This window comes from Drosophila montana, unplaced genomic scaffold (genome assembly GCF_035044405.1).
Source record: "Drosophila montana isolate Dmon_TW-CO22-7 unplaced genomic scaffold, ASM3504440v1 contig_599_1, whole genome shotgun sequence".
In the NCBI taxonomy this organism is placed as follows: Eukaryota; Metazoa; Arthropoda; class Insecta; order Diptera; family Drosophilidae; genus Drosophila; species Drosophila montana.
Window position 1 is genome coordinate 469147 of NW_026998916.1, and position 24030 is coordinate 493176.

Consider the following 24030-nt stretch of genomic DNA (forward strand, 5'->3'; position numbering starts at 1 on the left):
CTCCCCTTTCCACCGAGAAGGAATGTATTTTCCAAAAAGTGTGAAACACGCCTCAAATGAATTTAAACAAAGATCTTTGAAAACGAGTTTGAGGTCGATCGGATGGTAAACAAAAAAGTTTCATACACATTTTTTTCCAATACGGTAACTACAGTGAAAATTTCAGCTGCCCAGCTAAGTAGTTTAAGCATCCCGCTCTTTAAGTTTCTGAGATTGACGGGCTTATAGTTATTTTCCTGATCCAGAATATATATACTGTATGGGATCGGATATGTTTTCATCTGTATGTTACATGCATTGGCATAAAACTATTAAAGCATGATTTTTTTCTAATTTACTGGGTTCAAGGTACGTTTAGGAAATCGAGATCAGACAAATTCACAAAGAATGCTTTTAAAACAACAAACATATTTCAGACACAATATTTAAATCTTTATTGTTATTTTTGTTTGTCTGCAATCTTTTTACGTCAATCGTAATTTTTATCTGGTTTGAATTAAAAGATATTTTTAAATGATATCTAAACGTGTGCGAGATGCAGAAGAGGTAAAAAAAAGAGTGATTCTTAAAGCTTTATTTAAAAAGGTAGTCCGTGCAGTCATTACTAATAACCAGTGGCTCGATGGTGAAAGTGACGATGATCCGAAAATTTCCTCAAACGTTAGAAAAAATATAGCATTGCTGATGCGTACGAAGCGAAAAATGGGAATGCTTACAGCCGCTGTAAGTACATATATTAATATATGTACATATATATTTATTGTGATTCGATGATATTAAACCCTAGCATTTAGCGAGTAGTTGTGCTGATGTAACCGATTCCAAATATTTGTATACCCGTGTAGAGGGTATTACATTTTCTCATAAGAAGACATCTCTGATCCCATATATGTAGTTTATATATTCTTAATCAGCATAAGAAGTCGAGCTGTCTGTCCGCCTATTTTTGTGTACCCTGAACCCATTTAAAATGGGTAAAATAATGTTTTTGTGCAAATGGATGTAACAGGCAGAAGGAAGCATCTACGATTCCATAAAGTATATAATTGACTTTTTGAGAATACACAAATATTCTATTACACAATAAGGTGTACTGTAGAAAATTTCATCAAGATCGGTTAAGAAAAACAGAAATTATTAAAGAAAATGTGTTTTGACTTTCCTTGTATCAGCGGCAGCAAGCGCAAATTCCAAGAAGTTCTGTATACATGCACACACACAATCATGCGCGTCTGCTTTGAATTCTATCAGCATTGCTATTGCGATTGTATTGTTTTTTGTGCTGCTATTTTAATTCGTTTTTTTCTCATTAAGACCATGGTGTGGCTGTTGAGCAGAGGCGGCGGCAAGTACAACGGTCTGTTGCGAGTTCGAACCATACCGAGGAAACGGTAGCAAGTAGTGCGGTCAGTTGCCAGTTCGAACCCTGCTAAGGGAACAGTCAGGCAACCAATAGGCAGGCACATAAACGCATTATTGCTTAAATGCAATACAATATTTTAAATGCACACATGCCAATGCTTAGGTACCCTTACCAACAACGAGCTAAATGCAAGAATTTCGGATCGACTTGGCAAACCCTTTAATTATTTCATATTAGTCGTCCCTTCAAAAGGGAATAAATGCCTCCGACATTTGAGAAAAAATTGAATTTGGGCGCATTGTTGCTTGCGTGGACTCATACACACGCATACATTTAAACGATCCCTAGACATAATGAGAGAGCAGTGAGAGCACTGAGAGTGCGCCAAAGCAGTTTCCTGTAGAGGGAGCGAGATAAAAAACAGCGATGCCTTTCTATCGCATACAACATATGCATGAGAGTAAGCCAAAGCAGTTTCCTTTAGTGGAAACAAGATAAAAGACAGCGATGCCGTTATACCACAGCAACCAAAACGAAGACGAGTTTGGACCATTTGTCAGCAATTTTGAATGTCCACATTTATTGTACTGGATGTCTTATCTATATGTTGTTTGGTTAGTTGTTGTATTTAAAGAAAAAAAGGGAACCAGTAAGAGGTTCTAGTTGGGAGCTCCCGACCAAATGCAGCTCGCGAAAATAAAAACAAATTAAAATATCAGCGCATTTGTAGGCAATACAAATTGGATTATTTACTTGATTTATAGCTCTGTGGTGGTAACGGGTAGGTTGCTATAGATATAAAATGAAAGATACTTGATATACTTGTAATATTCTAAATGCTACATGTCAAGTTTGGTGACTCTAGATCTTATAACTTACGAGATTTTCTCAAAAAACAGAACTACGATATTGATTTTTATCGATTACTTGAAAACGGGGCTTATCGATTATCGGAAAGAAACTCGTACTGCGCGGACACAAGGAGGATTTACATTCCAAATTTCAAGTCTCTACCTCTTATAGGTTCCGAAATCCTTGCGCTCATACATACGGGCGGAAGGACGGACAGTCAGACGGGCATGGCTATATCGTCTCGGCTATTAATGCTGATCAAGAATATATATACGTTATGGGGTCGGAGATGCTTCCTGTCTGTTACATTGCTATTGTTAATTTGTTTTCCGCTTGTAGAAAGTATGAAGGAATTATATATATGAGTTATATATGAGTTTCCTTATACTCTTCATTTTAAATATTATTCATATCGGAATATTATATCATATAGCTGCCATATGAACGATCGGTCGAAAATTAAGTTCTTGTATGAGCAACGCAACTGTTTCTTTCTATCATACAGCTCGCAGACCCAGCCTTTTCATAATGCTCATAGTGCTAGTTAAGATATCTTGAAAAACAAACAAGTTTTCCTATGGCAGCTTTATGATAAAGTAGTCCTATGTAAATAAGATTTTGCATAAATGGAGGGAGCATAGTAAAACTAATAAATGTCGAGATTGGTCAAGATATCTAAATAAACAAAAAGTTTTTCATACAAGAACCTACTTTTCGGCCGATCGATCCCTTGGCAGCTTTATGATATAGTGGTCCGATCCAGCTGTCTCCGATATATGTACTGCGTGCAACAAAAAAAAGCACTTCTGCAAAGTTTCATAAAAATAGCTTTAAAACTGAGAGACTAGTTTGCATAGAAACAGACAGACGGACATAGCTATATCGATTTAGTTGTTGATTCTGATCAAGAATATACATACGTTATTTGGTCGGATATGTCTCCTTCCATGCGTTACACATTTTACGATAATATTATAATACCCTCTGCAAGGGTATAAGAAGAGTGATCTAAAGCTGCATTTGGTGTTTATAGAAGGTTTAAGGTATCCCCTAGTCGGGAGCTCCTGACTAGAACCTCTTACTTGTTTCTTTTGTTAAATGCTACGCTGACAAATGTATTTTTTGATAGGCCCAAACCAGTTAAGAAGCCTAGTGTTCTTAATGTCGGCATAGACTAGAGCCTCTTACTTGTTTATGTCTAATAGTGTTTCACATTGGACAACTATTCCCTGGATCCGTCCCACTCGTCGTATTCTATCTTGACTTCTCAATAGCTTCCTGGCCAGCTCATATGCGTTTACACATGCAAGTTATCTTGACACCTCACATATATGTTTTGTTTATTATTGACATGTAAACACAATCGGCAATAGACACAAATTTGGTATATATTATTCTGAGGTGCTCGTCTGTGTGAGCGCCTTATTACAATTAAAAATATATTCAAAACACACTCGCTGCTAACAGACAGCACAATTCGATTTGGAATTAAGTTATTGTAATATAAATTAAATTTGTTTTAAGAAATATGAAAACCCATTTACACATTTTTTATGGGGGCTCAAAATTCCTTTCGGCGATGTCAAGTTTGCCGAAATACGCGGCAACGTTAAGGGTGTGGTGCGTTTCTTCAAGGAGCGTGACACGGAGGTAGCCATAGCTCTCATGGATGGCTCGTGTCTGAATGGTCGTACCATCAAAGTAACTTACTTTTAAGTCCCCTTAGATTTTTATTTTAGTATCATAAAATAATTGACTTTCCAAAATACAGAAGACGCAATTCATGTAAGTTAGAAGTGATTGAAGCCAATAAATATGTATACTGTCGTTGATGTCCTTCTGACTAACTTCAGCAAGAGACGATGTTCGATCTCACTTATGTATATCTAATGCTGGCCTTGAGGCTCAACAATAAAATAAATGATTTAAGGCACTAACCATAGTGATGCTTCAAATGTTAGAATAATCGAAACGAGAATTTTTAATGCGAGTGAGCCCCATGAGAGCTTGCGACCATTTTGTTATGCCCAGAGAGAGTAAGACTGCTGAGAGTGGCAGCCGAATGCCGGCGTCGAGAGCCGAACGATCAGTATGAAGTCGTATCTCGTTCATCCCACAAAGTCGCTGCGGCTGATGCCTTTTTAAAATACATATATAGTATGGATGTTAGTTTTTAATTCCTTGCAGCACAAAAACGTGTGTGCAGAGTGTGCCACGCTCTGACTCATTGCTTTTTGCTCTTGTGTGAATCCTCCTGCATAGCTTTTCAAAAAACCCCCAGATATATAAACATACATATGAAGGTGTTGTGTGGATGCGCGCACAAGTAGATCACGGCGTTTGACGCGAGCCAAGAGATTTTTTCTTCAATTGTTTGCCTTTTGTGCCTGTGGTAGCAAAATGCACACACATTCAAATGCTCTACCATGTATTTCTTCGTCCAGTCAGGCATAATGAGAAGAATCTGGTCTATTTTTATTTAGTAAAAAATCTATTTGTTACAAAAACGATTAACTTAAAATTTTTAATATATCAGGAAAAATCTTTAATACGTACACCACATTTGGTACGGACAATATCTGACCGAAAGAAACTATGCATTTTATTTGCTGGATTGAGATGTTTTTTTTTTATTCCACCAGTAAGTATTAACTCCTTAAATATGGTTGATTCTTACGATTTGTATTTATTTTAGAAATTACGTGCTCGTTTGGTGCCTGCTATCAAATTTTTGTCACTTAGTACAGGTCGTACAATTATAAGACAGGGTGATTTGCCGCTTACAATTTATTTTATCGTAACGGGAGAAGTTCAGATGATAAAAACAGCTGGCAGTACGGTAACGAAAATTTAAAAATTGCGACAAAAATCTTATTACTTTTAATACTTCTTATAGTACAGTTGTCTAGAAAGTTGGCATCGAAAGGGGAAATCATTTTTGGACCAGGTGATTGCATAGGCGATGTAGCGATGCTGGAAGACTGCACACGCACTCACACTTTCATAACTACATGTAAGTAGATGTTAATTTTCGATATGATATAATTCGTTATGATATAAGATGCACATTCTTAACCCTCTACTTTACTATCTACCATTTCTCGACCTTGTCCGGGGCCATTGTTTTGTTTCGTATTTTAGGTAGTACCACTAACCAAACAACATATAGATGAGACAAATAGTACAATTAATGTACTACAAACTTGTCTTCGTTTTTGTTTAGGTACGAGACACGCTCACTTGCTCAGAGAGCAAGAGAGTCGAAAATACATATGATTTGTGTGGTAGAACGGCATCGCTGCCTTTTATCTCGCTTCTACTATTGGAAACTGCTTTGGCTTACTCTCATGCATATGATTTGTGCGATAGAACGGAATCGCTGTTTTTTATCTCACTCTCACTGCAGGAAACTGCTTAAGCCAAAGTCCGTCAATTTGTCCTCAAATGTCGGAGTCATTTCTTCCCTTTTGAAGGGACAAGTAATATGAAATAATGCATTTTAACTCGTTATCGTTAGTGTTCGGTTACCACCAAACGTAAGACATTCCATCTGATCCAAAAATATGTAATTAAGACACATCTGTAAATATTACTGATTTCCAGAACTCTGGGGCCTTTGAAACGTGTTCTCTGGCGAAGTTGAGTCTACAAAGCCCGTTCCTTAAACTAATAAAGGGTTTTCTTTGTGCTACTCGGCCATTAAAATTATGATCGCGCAGTACCCGGCGAACAGTTTTTACGCTACATTGCTTGCCTAGGTCTTCTTGAACTACGGATGCAAGTTTTAGGGCGGAGAGTCGCGATTGGCCTTTATTTTCCGTACAATTTATCGTACAATTTATCTAGTTGAAAATCGAGTTCGGGGCTTTTCTGCCTTTATTTTGCACCCGATTCTCATTGACGAAACAGAGAAGTTAAATTGGTTAGTCAAATCAGAGGAGTCGATTTCATCCGTGATTTACCAATTTATTAAAAATAAATAAATATAAACATAATAGATAGATTTATCATCAGATTAATCAACAAAAATTTACTGGAGTACGGCGGCAACCGCACACCAGGATCCCTGCTTAATCCACAAAGGGCAACAAGAATTGTGTTTGTTAAGAATTAATTCTGTTTTGACGAATGTAATACTGTTGCAACAAAACACATGGGGCAGGTAGTATAGGAGATATAAAAATGGTATTTGTTGCGTGCTGATCGTCAAACTCCTTGGACCAACGAATTTAAGTTTATGATTAAGAATGACAGCTAGTACTGTTGACTCGTTCGAGCGTTAAGCGGTCACAGGTGTGAAAAATCATTTTGGGGTGTGTTCCTATAGAAAGTCATTACCTTGTTTCTATTCAAAACATCAGCTTAAAAGACTATAATGTTATATGTACGTCACACATTAACATCATCAGCTTTTATTAGCACTCGAGAGGGAGAAAATATCGAGGGAAAGTCATTGATGAAAAAGAAAAGAATAGCAGGTCAAGGCGACTACATTTCGAAAACGAATTTCTGAAAAGAAACTTTTTGGTTATATTACTCAGTTACTCTGAGATCCAATAGAGAAGATTGGCTGGGAAGCCAGAAGGCATCATTTCTGAAGCAACAAGGGGTGGCTTACGGAATCGAAGGCCGCAATAAAATTAGTATAGATAATGTCAGTCTGAAATCCCTTCCTAACACAATCAATTGCTAGGAATCTAAGACTAAGAAGTTTAATGGTTAGATCTACGCTTTAAGAACCAATGCTAGGATGGGGAAATAATAGGGCTGCATAAATGCCACAGCTGAAATATATGATTCTCACAAAGGCTTTAGGAATAGCGGAATAGAAATAAATACCTTTATAGTTTTCGACATCATCACCATATGAACGGGAAAGATATAGTGTTCACAGACAAAATAAGAAGCATTAAGCAACACATTACCTAAGCACACAGGCAGATGCACCATCAGGGCCCGGAGAATATACCGGCTGATTTTTATTATACCTAGATTACGTGTAGGTAGTTTGAAAAAATTTGCGAGCAGATCGGCAACATTGAAAACTTAACCGAAGATAGCAAAATAGACCTCATGCGTCTGGAATTAATAAAGTTTCAAAATTATTTGGGATTAATTTAAAAATGATGGCGGCAGCGACGAAGGTAATTTCTACAGTACGTGGAATTTTACGTCGAAAAGTTTAATCTGTCAATTACAGTGGGATTAATTAGAGATTTGTCAACTTCTGACAGTTTTTATAGCACCTCGGCTCCACATTTTTTACTCTCATTACTTCCCATGACAACATCCCTACTCCGGTAGCTGAAAGTCCGGAATATCAAATAAGATGAGCTACTTGTGATCGAAGTTGTAGACTGCTGATTTGCAATCGGAGGCTGAAGTGGCAAGCAACGCAGAGTAGGCTGTTTTATCAGTGGAGATTCATCCAAAGTTTTTAGCCCATCGAATTGAGTGGCCACGGCTGCGAAATTGTTGTTAAGTTTAAGAAAACCATCAATCAGACCCTTAAAGCCGGTGCTGGTCTACCTCAGAAACGTCTGCATTTGCAATTAACTACCCTACACGAGCCAAAACTATAGTGCACACCATTACATATTCACGCATACTTGCGTATTTTGTATATGAATAGAAGCAATTATGCTCATTTGTGCCTGTTGGTCCCTGCTTGCCTGTCCGATGCAAATTTGACAATATTTTAGGATTTCTGAATTTCGAGCTCTACATACACACACAGAGACACAAATGTGTATGAATGGGCTGATCATGGGCGCAAAATTTAAAAATATGATTATTGGCACGCGTCTGTCGCGCACCCTTCTTTTTATGATACAGGGTTTGAATTGATCAATGAATGTTGACCCCTTAATACCTGCAGCAGCCCGTTGGGCCGAAATTTTAGCTGTAGGTCCTCCTAATGTCCGCGCAGATCGAGTTTGTTTCCGATATTCGATAACTTGCCCCGTTTCCAAGTAATCGATAAAAATCGATATCGAAATCCTGTTTTTTGAGCAATTTCGGCAAATTATATGAGCTAGAGTCACCAAAGTTGACATGTAGCTTCTAGAATAGTATATATATATCAAGTATCTTTCATTTTATACCTATCTCCACCTCCCCGCTACCACCACAAAGCTATAAATCAAGTTAATTATCCAACTTGTATTGCCCATCAATTTAAGCCACAATTTATAAGCAATTGAATTTTTAAGAGAACACAAATATTCTTTATTCTATTCTACAATAAGATGTACTGTCGAAAATTTCATTAAGATCGGTTAAGAAACACAAAAGTTATGTGCGCACGTATTAGCAGCATAGCTACTGCTCAAATTCCAAGAATTTCTGTATACATGTACACACACACACATTCATGCGTGTTGGCTTTGAATTCTATCAACATTGCAATTGCGATTGTTTTTGTTTGTGTTTAATTGGTTTTTTTTTCTCATTAACGCTCAATTATTGGTGTGGCCCTTGAGTAGAGGCAGCGGTAAGTGGTGCGGTTAGTTGCAAGTTCGAACCCTGCCAAGAGAACAATTTTGTTTTTTATTTTCATTTTTCTTTAATACTACTAAACAAACGAGCGCGTAGAGCGAGAGGTTTCAGGGTATCCCCTAGTCGGGAGCTCCCGACTAGAACCTCTTACTTATTTATTTTTTCATTTTTCTTTATTACTACTAAATCAAACGAGCGCGTAGCGCGAGCTGCATTTGGTGTTGGAAGAAGAGGATTCAGGGTATCGCCTAGAACCTCTTACTTGTTTTATTTAATATTAGTTGTTCGCAAGTTATACCTTAATATTACAAACTCTGAAAAGAAAAGATAACGTACGATTTGTTTAAATTAACATTAATATAATGGATATGGATTTTTTACCTTGTTTAAGACCATTCGTCTATAATAATCAACTCCTGGCGTCGAGTCTAGCCATTCCGAAGCATTTGATGGCATGGAGCTTATTTTTTTACTATCTATTCCAAACTATAAATGTATGTATGTATGTAATTATTAAATTGCAAAATTAAAACAACATAACATAAATTTTATATAATTATATTATGTATAATAAACATATATGCGAGTATATTTATGTTACAGAATTTATAAATAACATATTTATTTTTTTATTATTTATATTTTGCTGTTTTCCTCGATTTTTCTCCACATGAACAACTTTTCTCAAAATTCAATTCTGGGTCCAAGAGATGGTACCGCTTCGTTAAAATCGTCACCTTTCACATATGTACATATGTATGTATGTACTTTAAAGTGTCGTATGTAACATGTGCTTCCAAATAACCAAGAAACAGATTGCAGAGATTATAAATTATGTAATTTCTATATACATATGTTTGTCCTGACTGACTGACTGATTGGTGATCAACGTACAGCCCAAATGTAGTTACCGTATGCGATGTAGGTGCGCGTTAAGACGTGTTTTCGGGAAATTTCACCCGCATTTGTGGTAAAATCGCGAAAAACGTTTGTATGTAACATTTTTGTTTACCATCCGAACGGCCTCAAACTTATTTTCAAAGATCTTTGTTCAAATTCATTTGAGGTGTGTTTCACATTTTTGGGAAAATCCATTCCTCCTTGGTGGAAATGGAGGTCAAAGATTTGGTGGGTGACGTTTCGCGCTCAAATTCATTTCCAGAAATCTATAAGAAAAATCATTTGAGACGTGTTTCACACTTTTCGCAGAATTCAAACTTCTGTAGAAATGCGGTTCAAAGATTTTTTGGCTGAAGTTTTAACTTGTGTCCGATTTGCTTCAAACTTATTTTCAAAGCTCTACATAAGATCTTAATAAATACGTATTTCAGCGATTTGGGAAATTTCCCCCGCAACAGTGGTAAATTGGTGGAAAACGGTTGTATGAAAGTTTTTTGTTTACCATCCGATCGGCCCCAAACTCATTTTCAAATATCTATGTTCAAATTCATTTGAGGGGTGTTTCACACTTCTTGAAAAATCCATCCCTCCTTGGTGCAAATGGGGGTCGAAGATTTGGTGGATGACGTTTTGTGTTCAAATTTATTTCCAAAGATCTATAAGAAAAATCATTTGAGACGTATTTTACATTTTTCGCAAAAATCTAAACTCCTTCGGTGGAAAATGCATTTCAAAGATTTTTTTGCGACACGGCGTCGTCTCAACGGCGGCGTCTTTGCTATTTTCTAGCTCGATTAATTTCGTCAGTATTCTACATACATATGTATTTATGCATGTGTGTATACACACTGTTGAGTTACTAATGTTTTTTAGCAACTGTTTTGAAGCTTTCGCCAAGAAATAAAGTCAATTTTGGCTTTTCACAACAACACGTTATAAATTAGTTTATTTTATCGAATTTATATGAATTTCAAGGTTATTTGGCTGTGGCTCAGAAATAGTTCTTCGGTTCGCCTCTATCAACAACGAACAACTGAACAGAAGCAGCTGCGATAAGTGCAAGAGAGGCTTTCCAACCTTGTATACAACAAACAGCTGTTTCACTTAACTAAGACCTCTTATGTTTACATGAATGTTTGCTTATACTGATTTGATGCGGCTGCTGCAGAATCCAAGACACACTTTATATCTGTATGTATCTAAATAATAAACATACATTATGTATGTTGGGCTAACAAGCCTTTTTATTAGCACTTAATAGCGAGAAGTTTAGGGTGTTATAAAAATACGAGCGTATTGAAGTTATGCGAAATGTACAATTTTTAACGAAGCGATCGATAAGAAATCCGATATAACGAACATACAAGACAAGATTGAATTGCGGCGTCGCTAGCATTGATGCGCTAGCTTCTTAGGGCAAAAGTGCAAAAGGTAAAAGAGCACGATAACAGAAACTACGATGAGCGTAAAGCGAGAAGCGCTAGATACATTGAGTAATAAAGAGACAGAGGAGGCTTTTGGATCAGAAGCTCTCTTTCGAAACACTTCATGAGCGATAGCGAGGATGCAAACACAATTGAGTATTACCACTAACCATACAATGCATAGACTTGTCAAACAGCGGAATAATCGGATACCGATAAATCGTCAACGACTGAGCCCCATGGGTGTCCGCGACCATTTTAGTGTGCCCAGACAAAGTAAGACTGCTGAGAGTGGCAGCCGAATGCCGGCCTCGAAAGCCGAATGTTCAGTATGAAGCCGCATCTCGCTCAGCGCACAACGTTGCTGCGGCTGATGCTGTTTCGCAATATATGTATGCTAGTATTAAATCTTTTCAGCCCAAATACATACATATGTGTATATGCGTGGCAGAGTGTACCTCGCTCACACTTATTGCTTTGCGCACTTGTGTGCATCTCCTTCTCTCTGGCAGGCTACTTCGTCTGCATCTACGTTACCGGCTACACCAGCATGTTCAGGGATGCAGCAAAATTCTAGCTTGTTTCATGAAAAGAGCTGTAGGTGGCAGTAGCAGAAGTCTGAAACAAGTTTGCAGTTTTGCCACTTTATATGTAGATACAGTATGTCAAGAAATTGTTTTGACAAAGTGAGAAATTCTTATTTTCCAGATTAATATGCAATTTAATCCACATACTTTTAATGTTTTTATTTTTTACATATTTTAAATCGATATATTATTTCTCTTAGAACTATTTAAAAAAAATACATATTGAGATCCATTACTCCAAACAATTTTTAAAAATAAAAATTAATAAGTATCCATTTTTAATGTTATCAAGAAATTGTTTACCCTTTCGGCCCAACGGACTGCTGCAGGTAATAAGGGGTAATTCATAAATTCACACCGAAAATCATAAAAAGAAAAATTTATCGAAATGCAAAATAATAATAGACTCAAAATTAAATTAATTAAAGTCAACAAAAATCACAATGTATGGAGATATACTGGTGTTGTTCAGAATAAATTTAAATAAAATGTTTGTTCGCTCTGCGGGTGTCGAACCCGCATCCACCTCCATCCGAGCCGACTACTTGCCGTCGCTTGTGTTTTTGAGTTTTAGTGAAAAAAAAACTAAATAACAGCACATACATATTCCCAGCACAGAATTCAAAAAAGGCCCGAATTTATGTGTGCACATTTATGCAGAAATTCTTGCGCTAGCTGTTATAAATACTTTCACATTCTTGTAAATTTTATGTTAATTTAATCTCTATATATAAAACTGTTTGTCCTGACTGACTGACTGACTGACTGACTGACTGACTGACTGACTGATTGGTGATCAACGCACAGCCCAAACCGTAAGAGCTAGGAAGCTGAAATTTTCACTGTAGTTACCTTATGTGATGTAGGTGCACGTTAAGACGGGGTTTCGGGAAATTCCACTCGCAAGTGTGGAAAAAGGGCGAAAAACGTGTGTATGTAACTTTTTTGTTTACCATCCGATCGGCCCCAAACTTATTTTCAAAGATCTTTGTTCAAATTCATTTGAGGGGTGTTTCACACTTTTAGGAAAATCCGTTCCTCCTTGGTGGAAATGGAGGTCAAAGATTTGGTGGGTGACGTTTCGCGCTCAAATTCATTTCCAGTGATCTATATGAAAAATCATTTGAGACGTGTTTCTTACTTTTCGCAGAATTCAAACTTCTTCGGGGGGAATGCGATTTAAAGATTTTTTGGGCGGCGTTTTAAGTTGTGTCCGATTTGCTTCAAACTTATTTTTAAAGCTCTCCATAAGAACTTAATAAGTACGTATTTCAGCGATTTGGATAATTCCACCCGCAACAGTGATAAATTGGCGGAAAACGGTTGTATGAAAGTGTTTTGTTTACCATCCCATCGGCCCCAAATTCATATTTAAAGATCTATGTTTAAATTCATTTAAGGGGTGTTTCACACTTTTTGAAAAATCCATTCCTCCTTGGTGTAAATGGAGGTCAATAATTTGGTAGCTGACGCTTCGCGCTCAAATTTGTTTCCAAAGATCTATAAGAAAAATCATTAGAGACGTGTTTCACATTTCTCGCAAAATTTAAACTCCTTCGGTGGAAAATGCATTTTTAAATGCATTTTCAAAATCATTTTCAAAGCTTTTTTGATTTTATAACATACATGCCACGGGCAAGGCCGGGTTATACCCGCTAGTATCTTATATATTGATTAAAATAAATTTACAACAAACTGCCAAAAGCCTGTAGTATATTAAAATAATATAATAAATATGTTAATAATAAAATAAGAAAGTTATTTTTTCAGCCGTGTTCTGCAGTCGACTGTTTCTTAATTACATATACATTTTTGGGACATGCAAGATATTTAATTTTTTGGACGTTGTTTGCTTATACCTCTTTGCAGTTGCCAGTTGCTGCAAAGAGATTTTAAATAAGTATCAATTTGTATATTGCATAGATATATAAATCCAACGCTTATAAATAAGCTTGACACGCGATATCATAAGTCCGCTTGTAAATGACGGCATACTTCGTGACCAAAAGCAAAGGCATGCACCAACCAATTTAATCAGCAATAAACAAAGTTAAGTCCTAATTCGATTCAATCAAAATGAATAGCAAAGCATAGCCCCCTCCGAAAAATCCTTTCTACCGTGTAAGCGATTGCGACTGCAATACGTAGCAGCGAATATATGTAGGTTAGCAGCCTCAATCGACCCCTAGACCTCAAGCCTATTCCCAATTTAGCTTTCACTTCGCAACGTGGTGTTTATTTTTATTTTTTGCTTTCTTTTCGGTGTATTGGATGGGAATCTTGAAACGGTTTGATGTATTTCGTTCCCATTTTGCATTTGCCGTTCTTACTCTTCAAACGTATATTTTGTGTGACGGCTCCGTAGCGCAATGCGAACTGCTAGTTTTGTTCGACAATGATTTTATTTCTATTTTAAAACCTTACATGAAGAAGATTTGGAATGAAAAGAAAACAGCCTTGAAGGCATTGGACTACTTTGAGTTTCTCAGCGAGGATCAGGTAAGTAAATTGGATTATAAGTATAAAAAAAATGTATCCAAGCTAATTGTTTATTATAGATTTTAAAAGCGTGTAAATTATGCACCCTTAAGCAATATAAGCCTTTGGACACAATTTATATTCATGATAGAGGTACACTTACAAATGTTCATTTTGTTTTAAGTGGAGAATGTGTAATATTACAATGTCTGGAAATGAAGGTATATCAAATATTTATTCTCAAGCCAACATGCCTTTTATTACTCATTGATTTAAGGTTATCATAAAAAATGGAAGAAAGATACACCAGCTTGTAGATCAATTGGAAGATACTTATTTAAATTTTGATAGCGAGCATGTAGTCAAAAGCACGTCGGATACAATCAACAAAAGCCGAAATAGAACGGTGAGTTATCTAAATGAACGCTTTTGTCAAAATGTAGTTCATTATAAAAAAACATATAAGTGTGGGGTTTTATATTTATGGTGTAATACAAAGTTTATTGTTTAATTAACAACTGAAAGTAATTTTGTATTATAATTAACATTCGATAAAGAGTTTACACCATCACACGTTATTTGTTCTCGGATTTCATAGCACACGGATCTAGCGTTGAACTTAACTTCTTAACGAGGAATCGTCTTCCCGTCGTATAGCACTTTGCGCTCGTGTCTTTTTACTTTGCCTTCGTTGATCGTTGTTTTCTTTTAGCTCGTTATCATCATCGTGTTAGTCATCTTAAAAGGTATTTTTTGTGTAGGGATTTTTGTGCTGTCGCTAGTGTACAGTGGGATTTGGGTACACAGCATTAACCCAACGCCCTTAAGGTTGACTGTTATTTGCAGAATACGTATATGATTTATAAAGTAAATTATAATTCTAATGCAAATCGTACAAATATGCTCGATTAGAAGCAAGAGGCATCGTAGCAAACATTCGTACTTACTTCTACACGTACAAACGTATATATGGTACCTAATTGTGTCGGTAATAGAAAAGCTAAGTGGTATCTGAAATATATTTTCACGAATATCATATGAATGAAATTTTTAATGTGATTACCTTATATGATAAAGTTGCATGTTAAGGTGGGGTTTTGGGAAATTCCACCCGCATGTGTGTTAAAATCGCGAAAAACTTTTGTATACTACTTTTTTGTTTACCGCCACAAACTCATTTTCAAAGATCTTTATTTTAAATTTATCTGATGGGTGTTTCGCACTTTTTGGAAAATCCATCCCTCCTTGGTGGAAATGGGGTAAAAGATTTGGTGGGTGACGTTACATGTTCATATTTATTTCAAAAGATCTCTACGAAAAATCATTTGAGACGTGTTTTTAACCTTTCACAGAATCCAAGTCGTCGGTAGAAATGCGATTCAAACATTTTTTGGACGAAGTTTTAAGTTTTGTCCGATATGCTTTAAATTTATTTTAAAAGCTTTACATAGAAAATTAAATTATCTTATACTTGTTTCAGCCATATGGGAAATTCCACCCATAGCAGTGGTTAAATAGCGAACAACGATTGTATGAAAGCTTTTTGCTTACCATCCGATCGGCATCAAAATCATTTTCAAAGATCTTTGTGAAAATTTACTTGATACGTTCTTGGGGGGTAAATGCGGGACCAAGGCTTATTAAACGAAAGTTTATTCTTCAGCTTCAAGATGCTCACCGCAAGACTAACATGGGCGGAAACCGTTGATTCGAACACTTGGTTCTTTATTCGATTCAGTTAAAACATACTTTTAATAGAAGTGGAGCTCAAAATGGGTAGATTTCAATTTTATACGGGCGTGTACGTAGTAGAAAGCTTATATCTAAAATTCTTAGCTCAAAACGTTACCCGGGTAAGGCCGGGCAATACCCGCTAGTAAAATATAAAGATTCATATTAGAATCTACATGTTAAATTTTGTAATTCTTGCTATGCTAATGCTGACCGAGAAAATATATACTTTGTGAAACGAAGATGCTTCCTTCTGCCTATTACATACATTCACACAAAACCATTATACCCTCTACCCATTTTCAATGTGTTCAGTGTATAAAAATTGGTATTTTTACTATGCTCTTCAAAATTATCGGACTACTATATTATAGAGCTGCCATAGAAACGATCAGTCTTAAATTAAGCTCTGGAACTCTTTTCTTTATCAAGATATCTGAACCAAATTCAGTACATTGAAAGAATCGTCGAGAAATTAGTTTTTGTAAAACCCCATACAAGTCATATGCTTACAAGGAAATTTCGTTTTTGAACCACCAAAGGTAGCCGTTCATTGTTAATAGGATTTGCTATAAGGTATTAAACTACTTTATAAAAATGACAGTCTATTATGGCCTTCGCCTTCCGCCCAGAAAAGTCTATATTCTTGTTGATAATTTAGTGCTTGCAAGGCAGTTTAATAAACTTCATTATAAACATACAGAACTGTTCTTCATCATATTCAATTTAAATAAACTTATAATATTTTTTTGAAGTTTGAAAAACTTAGCCTAAGTGCAGACTTCGCATGTGGAATTGGCAGCAGAGCTTCGACCATGATTCCATTAGCACATAGTAATTCGCAAATGAATAGCCCATATTCCGAAGGTGAAAATAAGTGTTTCGTGGAAGAAGAAATTGAAGCCATTGGCGAAAGTCAATCAAGTTCTTTAGGGTCATTTAAAGACAACTTAAGAAAATTTACCTATGAATCAGAGCCAATGATTAACTTCGAATCTCAGCGTAGCAAAGTGTCAATTGAATCTGAAATTTATACAGTTTCTTCGTCATCATCGTCATCAACATCAAGAACCAGCATAAATGTAAGTTTTATACAAACTGTTTAATAGTCATATAATATTTAGATTTGTAAAATTTTTAACTTGTAAAATAAGTTTCTTAATTATATTTAATTATAGACGGACATCTACGAAAGCCACTTTATTGATGTGGGATCGCTTACGTTTGGTGGAATCTTTGGACTAGGGGAAAAAATGCATCATCGTGTGATAATGGCACGGAATACGGTGCAGTGCTTGTTGCTTCCCAGATTTTTTTTATTAGATAAAAAACAAAATCCGGGAAACATATGGCAACGGAGACTTTTCTACTTAGACTGCATCATTCCATCAAGAGAAGCGCTTTTTGATGATTTCCTGAAAACTCTCAAGTGGAAAAAATTTAAATTCGATTTCATTCACCGAAACTTAATATCTAACACAATTGACATCGCAAGAGATGATGACATACCTATATTATGCCGCATTGAAGAAGACAGAGAAACCTATTAATTTGTCTGAAAAATTATAAATGTCTAGTTTTATGCGAATAAGTCTTATATATATACAATGTATTTTAATTAACCCTGACACAGATCCACTTTTTTATGTATCAGCAGGTACTCCCTTGTCATCACCTCAATAGAATGTCTGGCTCAAATCAGTTAGTTTGCTTTTAAATAAAATTAAATGTAAACTCAATTCAACTTTTAAAGATTTTAAAATTAATTCCATTTTTTATTTCCATTATTGGTGAAGTCGCCACAACAGCTTCATTGATGGTATTTCATTATTGATTTACCCAGAGCCTTTCTCTGGAACGGCTTCGCCAGTTGAAAAAACTCTGGAGCATTTCTTCTTGGCGCGTTCTATAAACTGTAGCCCCAAAACGCAAAATGAGAATTTCGACATAGAACTAGAATCGAATTGTAGAGAATCATCATCATTAGAAATCAAAGTGTGCTAACAGCAATGCATTTATGCATTAACAGCACCAATATTGGACCAACAGCAGAATAATACAAATTCAATAACCAAGTAAAACAACAGCATGACTTTATTGCATCGGTGGATCAGGATTATTGCAATAAAATTGAATATGAAGTCAGTTTAAGGTAAGGCAAGAAGAACTTAAACATTATCCCTCCCGAGTGTTGAAAATATTTATTTAGACAATATTCTTCCCTTTTTTGCCTGAAACATTTTTTACCAATACGCCTGCGCTACGAGCTCGATTTATTGAGTAGTAAAATAAATAAATAAATAAAATGTTCTCAATTGGACTCGAACCCGTAACCGTGGTACCGAAGGTACACCAAGTGGTCTTAAGCTTTTTAATTTATACCGAAATGCTTGCAATTTGCGCCAGCTGCTACAAGCACGTGTTCAGTAAGGGCACATGCTTTATTTAATAACTTCTGTGTTTCTTAACCGACTATACATATTATATTCTCAAAAAGACAACAGCATTAAAATTGTGTCTTGATTTGGTTGGTAGTTCCAATTGATTTATTTTTTTTTTATAGTTAAGAGGTGGAGGCAGAAGGGTGGCGATAGCTATAAAATGCAACAAACTTTATCTGTGTATATCCTGATCCTATTGAAATTGAGTAAAAAGCGTATAATTTGTTTGCGCAAATGTATGTAACAGGCAGAAGAAAGCATCTCCGGTGCCATAAAGTATATAAAGTCTTGATCAGCATCAATAGCCGAGTCCATGTCCATGTCGATCTAGCCATGTCCGACTGTCTGTCCGTCCGTTCGTCCGTCCGTTCGTCCGTCCGTCCGTATGTATGAACACAAGGATCTCAGAATCTATAAGAGCTAGAGACTTGAAATTTTAGCTGTAGGTCCTCCTAGTTGTTACTGTCCGACTTGTGGTTCGGATTACCTTCATCGACTTGCCGGCTAGACAGAGATCAACCGGGGGTGGGTAAGACCTCGATAAAGGGAAGAGTCGGTAAACAAAATAATTTATATTTAAACTTGGACTAACGAATTTCGGTTACTTTGTCGAACACTCTGTCGGACAATCGGAAAACAAGCATACGGTGGACAGCTGTTAAGGTCCACCCTAACGGATCCCTCCCCACCATGAGTAATAAATTCATTTAAGTTTAGCACAAATGAAGATCATGATTAGTAAATCATTGCATGTCGTGGCCTCCAACGCGTAGCCGCTACCTATAAATAATAGCGCTTTCTTATAATTCATAATAAATAATAGGAATAATTAGGATAATAACAATTAAATTAATATAAAATGTTGATCATTTAATATTTATTATTCGACTGCCAATTTTTTTCTTTAATTCTTTGATCAATTTGGATAATTTAAAAAAAAACACCTGAGGCCACCCAGAGGTGGTGGCCAATCCGCTCCTCTGGTGACCTGATCCTTGCTTGCGGCACCTCCCGTATTGTGGGACTTCAGTTTTGGCGACACTAGGAAATTCGCCTTTTCTACGATTTAAGATTATTTTTTTTTTTATGCGGTCGGCTTGCACCTGACTCTTGATCTCTCTTTTCTCACTTTTTTTCTTCCCAACAACAAAAACCGCTCTCCCTTTAAAAAATGTCCAGAGTCACGCTAAGAAACTGGTGGCTCCGATAATTGCGCACCCCTCGAATCTATCGATAACTTTCCTTCAGCCGGCAATCCAAAAACAGCATATTGTTTAGTGAGGTATTTATATATATATATATATTTTTTTTTTGTAATCGTATTCTTGCCCTAACACCACACTCCGGTTTGGATGCTTGCCCTTTAAACAGAAGTGGAAATCGGGCTTTATTACTGCGGCTGTTGTCGTGTTTCGCTGCCACCAACATAGGCCATCGCCCTCACCCTGAATTTTAAGAGCTTTAGCCGGGCACAAGCTTTTGCCTACTGTTTCAGGTCCTTGGCGTGAAGTATCCCCAACGGCACTCCTTGTAGCGTCTCAAGTTCGTATAGACTGGATCCGACCGCCCTAACGACTCTGCACTTGGCGTAATTGTGGCAAAACTTGGCGTTGCGGCCTTTTGCGAAGCCACTCAGGATGAAGTTACGCTTGTATATCTCCTGTCCAGGTGCGTACGTTATATCTCGGGACTTCAATTTGTTACTTCTGGTCGCTTTTTCATAGGCTGCGTGCATAGTGTCCTGTATCCTTGCCCTATAAATGTGGTGCTTATCGACACGGGCCAAATTCGGCACCTCCGTGTCGCTTACGGCATTCAACCTGCGTGTCAATTTGTAGTCCGCGCCGTTCGTGAACATATGCTGTCCGAACATGGCAAAGTAGGGCGACGTTCCGGTGGTGTTGTGTATCGCGCTGCGTCCGTTATTTCGGGTAGCGGCTCGTCCCATCGCGCATGATCGTCACCGACATGGATCTGTATTGCCGATAGTACAGACTGGTTCCCCCGCTCGGACGCGTTCGCTTGTGGCGCATAGTTCCCGGCTTTCTGGTGAGTGATTTCATATTTACTCGTGAACTCGGCAAACTTATTAGACGTGAATGGTCTGTCATTGTCCGTATGAATAATTTCAGACACCTCAAACTGCGTGAATAGGTGATCACGTAAAAAATTCACCACTGCCGTAGCCTTAGGTATTGCTTTCAGCCAGACGATTTGAAAAAAATGATCCAGGACTATAAAAAAGTGCGTGTTGCCATGTAGCGAGCGTAAATATTTTCCCAAAAAGTCCATGTATAGCTTTTGCATGGGCCTTTCGGTGTTAACTTCCTTGCCCATAGGGAAACGAGTAGGGGGACGGACGTATGGGTTGTGTTTTGTCACTTTGCGACTTCCGCAGTTGGTGACGTACTCTCGGACTTGGCTATGCAGTTGCCCGATCAAATTTTTCCACCCAAAATTCCATCTGCTATAAGAATTACCTTCGGCGTTGTCGCCTTCAATTTTCACATAATCCTTAGCAATTTTTTAACTTTGTCAATTCTAAACGAAAGACATCTACTTTGCCTTCTTCAGTTAAGTTTGCAGATGAGAGCGCGAACACTGATCCAGGCATAGCCGATCTGTTCGCAAAATTGTTTAAAAAATACCTACTCCTCCTTTAGGTATAATAAAAATCAGCCTTATCCTTATCAGTTACAGAGGTCAAACTGCATCTTAAATCCCATTATTACCGAAAGTTCGCTTCTTAGCGACCTTAACACTATCAAGCCGGCTTACTCACCGGGCCCTGATGGTGTTCCTGCTTGCGTGCTTAGATACTGCGCTGCAGCATTATGTAAACCTGTTTTAAAACTTTTGTCGAAGAGGTATAGAGGTATTTCCAAATTATCCGCTATACCTAAAGCTTTTGAGAGAATTATAACATCTCAACTGCAGCATTTATGTAGTTCTATTATTTCACCTTCCCAGCATGGGTTCGTGAAGCGCAGATCTACGACCACTAACCTTCTCTAGTTTACTTCGTTTGTAATTGATGGGTTTAAGAAAAGAAAGCAGACTGTCGTCATCTATACTGATTTCAGTAAGGCTTTCGACTCTGTCAACCATTCCTTGCTGCTTCATAAATTATGCCTTCTCAGCTTCCCAGTCAATCTTTTGAACTGGATTTCAGAATATTTGCGTGACAGAACCCAAAAGGTTCTTTTCAGAAATTCGTTTTCTAAACGTATTCTGATGACTTCAGGTGTCCCTCAAGGTAGTCATCTTGGCCCGCTACTCTTTACTCTTTTCATCAATGACCTTCCCTCGATACTGTCCCACTCTCGAGTATTAATGTATGCTGATGATGTAAAATTATGCCTTGCATATAAGGATATGGCATCATGTTATCTCTTACAAGCGGACATTGATGCGTTTCAGGCTTGGTGTCTAGCCAACCTTTTAAACTTAAACTGCTCTAACTGTAAGGTAATAACCTTCTATAGAAGCCCTCCTCAATTGGTTTCTTACATCCTTGATAGCATACCGCTCGAGCGTGTTAATAGTACTTCTAATGAAGTTAATGATCTAGGTGTCATCCTTGATCATAAACTTAAATTCGACTCTCATGTTAATACCGTGGTCAATAAAGCCAGAATAGTTATGGGTTTCATCAAGCGATGGTCGAAGGAGTTTGACGATCCGTACACGACAAAAACACTTTATATATCTTTGGTACGACCTATACTTGAGTATGCCTCATGTATCTGATCACCACAATATGCTACCCATCAGGACAGAATTGAATCCGTTCAGAAACAATTCTTGTTGTTTGCCCTTAGTGGTTTAAATTGGGATCCTCGTGTGCGGTTACCGTCTTGCTCCAGCAGACTTCTGATGATTAACCTTCCTTCTTTGATTAATCGTAGAACCATGCTGGGTGTAATATTTATTCATTAATTAATTACTGGTGAAATCGACTCTTCTGTGTTGAGTAGCCAATTAAATTTTTCTATCCCTACTAGACTAACACGTAATTTTGTACCTCTATCTCTTCAATTTTGCTCAACTAATTATGCCTTGCATGAACCGTTCAGGGTTCTCTGTGATGACTATAACAAGCATTACAGAGTATTCTGCTCGGAAGCTTCTCTTCCTCGTATAAAGTCTTCTATTCTAAACTATTTAGCAAGTAGATAGTCCTATTTTTATTTGTAATTGTATTTGTACACATACTCGTAGTTTGTATCGTTTATTTTTTATTATATTTACTTTTTTTTCATATTTACTTTGCATTTCGTGTCGTACGTTATACGACTCTCTCGGTTAGGTGGGAGGTGGAATGCAGTACGTTGCATCGGGATTCGCGTAAAAAAAAAAAAAAACCAAAATGTCAATTGACGAGGTGAGACCGCAGAATGCTCAAGAATACAATCACAACGAAGAGAACTACGAACAACAGATGTATGAACTATGATTACAATCAGTACCAAGACCAGGTTGACCAAGATAAATACACCTGCTGAACAAAATCCAAATGACTTATAATTCAACGTAAATTTTCCGTTAACAGCCTTGGACAATACCAGTATCAAGAAATAGCACACAAGGGTCATAAATACAAATGCCTGATTGACATTTGACTAAGGATCTACAATTAACATGACGCGAGAAAATATTTTTTCCCTTCCAATTCAGAATACAAAATGTTATGATCTTACATAAAATGGTCCCATAACAATAAATAAATAAGTTATCTTACCCAGTAATAACATAATCAAAAGTCCTCAACAATTCTATTTTCCTAATTTCTCTAACGATTACGGCATGTTAATTGGCAGAAGATTGCTCAAACTGCATAAACTGCATTATAAATTACAAAAGTCGCACAGTTACACTTTTCGACAGAACATTCCAGTTGATTAATTCAGGTCCAGAAGAAGATCAACCTTTGCATACCGAGTAAAAATGTAAATCTTGAATAATTTAATTGGATCAACTCAACCAAGAGGAAAGCTCTAAACTAAAAAAATTATTCGTGAATCATTTAACCTTTACAAACTTACTTAAGCACGTACTAAATACAACACATAACTGCCCCATTTATTAAAAATAATGTCCATATGCTCAAATAAAGGTTGAGAGACAGGTACAGGAAATGCTTGTACAAAGTTAATTAGAGAAAGCCATTCACCCTATAATAGCCCCACTTGGGCTGTTCCTAAGAAACCTGACGCTTCTGGTAAAATAAAATACGGAGTGTGGTCATTGATTACAGAAAACTAAATGAAGTAAACGTACCGAACAGATATCCCGTAGTCAACATGGAAGAAATACTCGGTAAATTCGGAAGATGTCAGTATTTTACAACAATCGATTTGGCGAAAGGCTTTCATCATATAGAAATGGATCCGGAATCCATACCACAAACTGAATTTTCTACCAAGAATGGTCATTACGAATACGTTCGCCATTTGGTTAAAGATGTCGGAACAACATATTTCGACCACTGCTTAATAAATATTGTCTAGTTTACCTAGACGATATAATTGTATTTTCTACATCTCTCGATGCAAATTTACTCATTACAAATAGTTAAAAAAAAAAAATGACTGAAGCCAATTTAAAATTGCAATTAGACAAGTGCGATTTTTTGAAAAGAGAAGCAAACTTCCTTGGTTATCTCGTGACTCCCGATGGAATAAAATCAAATCCTCTCAAAGTTAAAGCCATAGTTTCATAACCAATTCCAACAATATAAAAAAGGAGATTAGAGC

At 36.8% G+C, this 24030-nt stretch overlaps 1 protein-coding gene across 4 annotated transcripts; it reads left to right on the forward strand.

Annotated features, from left to right (window-relative positions):
* The first annotated feature begins 450 nt into the window (after positions 1-450).
* Positions 451-17572, forward strand: LOC135439600 (uncharacterized). Of its 4 annotated transcripts, none has more exons than XM_064698331.1 (9): positions 451-723; positions 4752-4856; positions 4911-5054; positions 5117-5228; positions 13990-14123; positions 14183-14323; positions 14380-14508; positions 16589-16915; positions 17012-17572. In XM_064698331.1, exons 1-9 carry the CDS (start codon positions 514-516, stop codon positions 17381-17383), a joined length of 1674 nt encoding a protein of 557 aa, XP_064554401.1. In that variant the 5' UTR covers positions 451-513; the 3' UTR covers positions 17384-17572. The 4 variants fall into 4 exon arrangements, with proteins under 4 accessions (XP_064554401.1, XP_064554402.1, XP_064554403.1 ...); XM_064698332.1 differs by having other exon boundaries at positions 4911-5049; positions 5112-5228; XM_064698333.1 differs by lacking the exon at positions 16589-16915.
* Positions 17573-24030: the final 6458 nt, after the last annotated feature.

Bases quoted from the DNA above. Each gene is read 5' to 3' on its own strand.
- LOC135439600 (XM_064698331.1), top strand. From the start codon at position 514: ATGATATCTAAACGTGTGCGAGATGCAGAAGAGGTAAAAAAAAGAGTG. The intron at 5,055-5,116 runs GTAACGAAAATT...CTTATAGTACAG, and splicing joins TAAAAACAGCTGGCAGTACG to TTGTCTAGAAAGTTGGCATC. The intron at 5,229-13,989 runs GTAAGTAGATGT...ACGGCTCCGTAG, and splicing joins TCACACTTTCATAACTACAT to CGCAATGCGAACTGCTAGTT.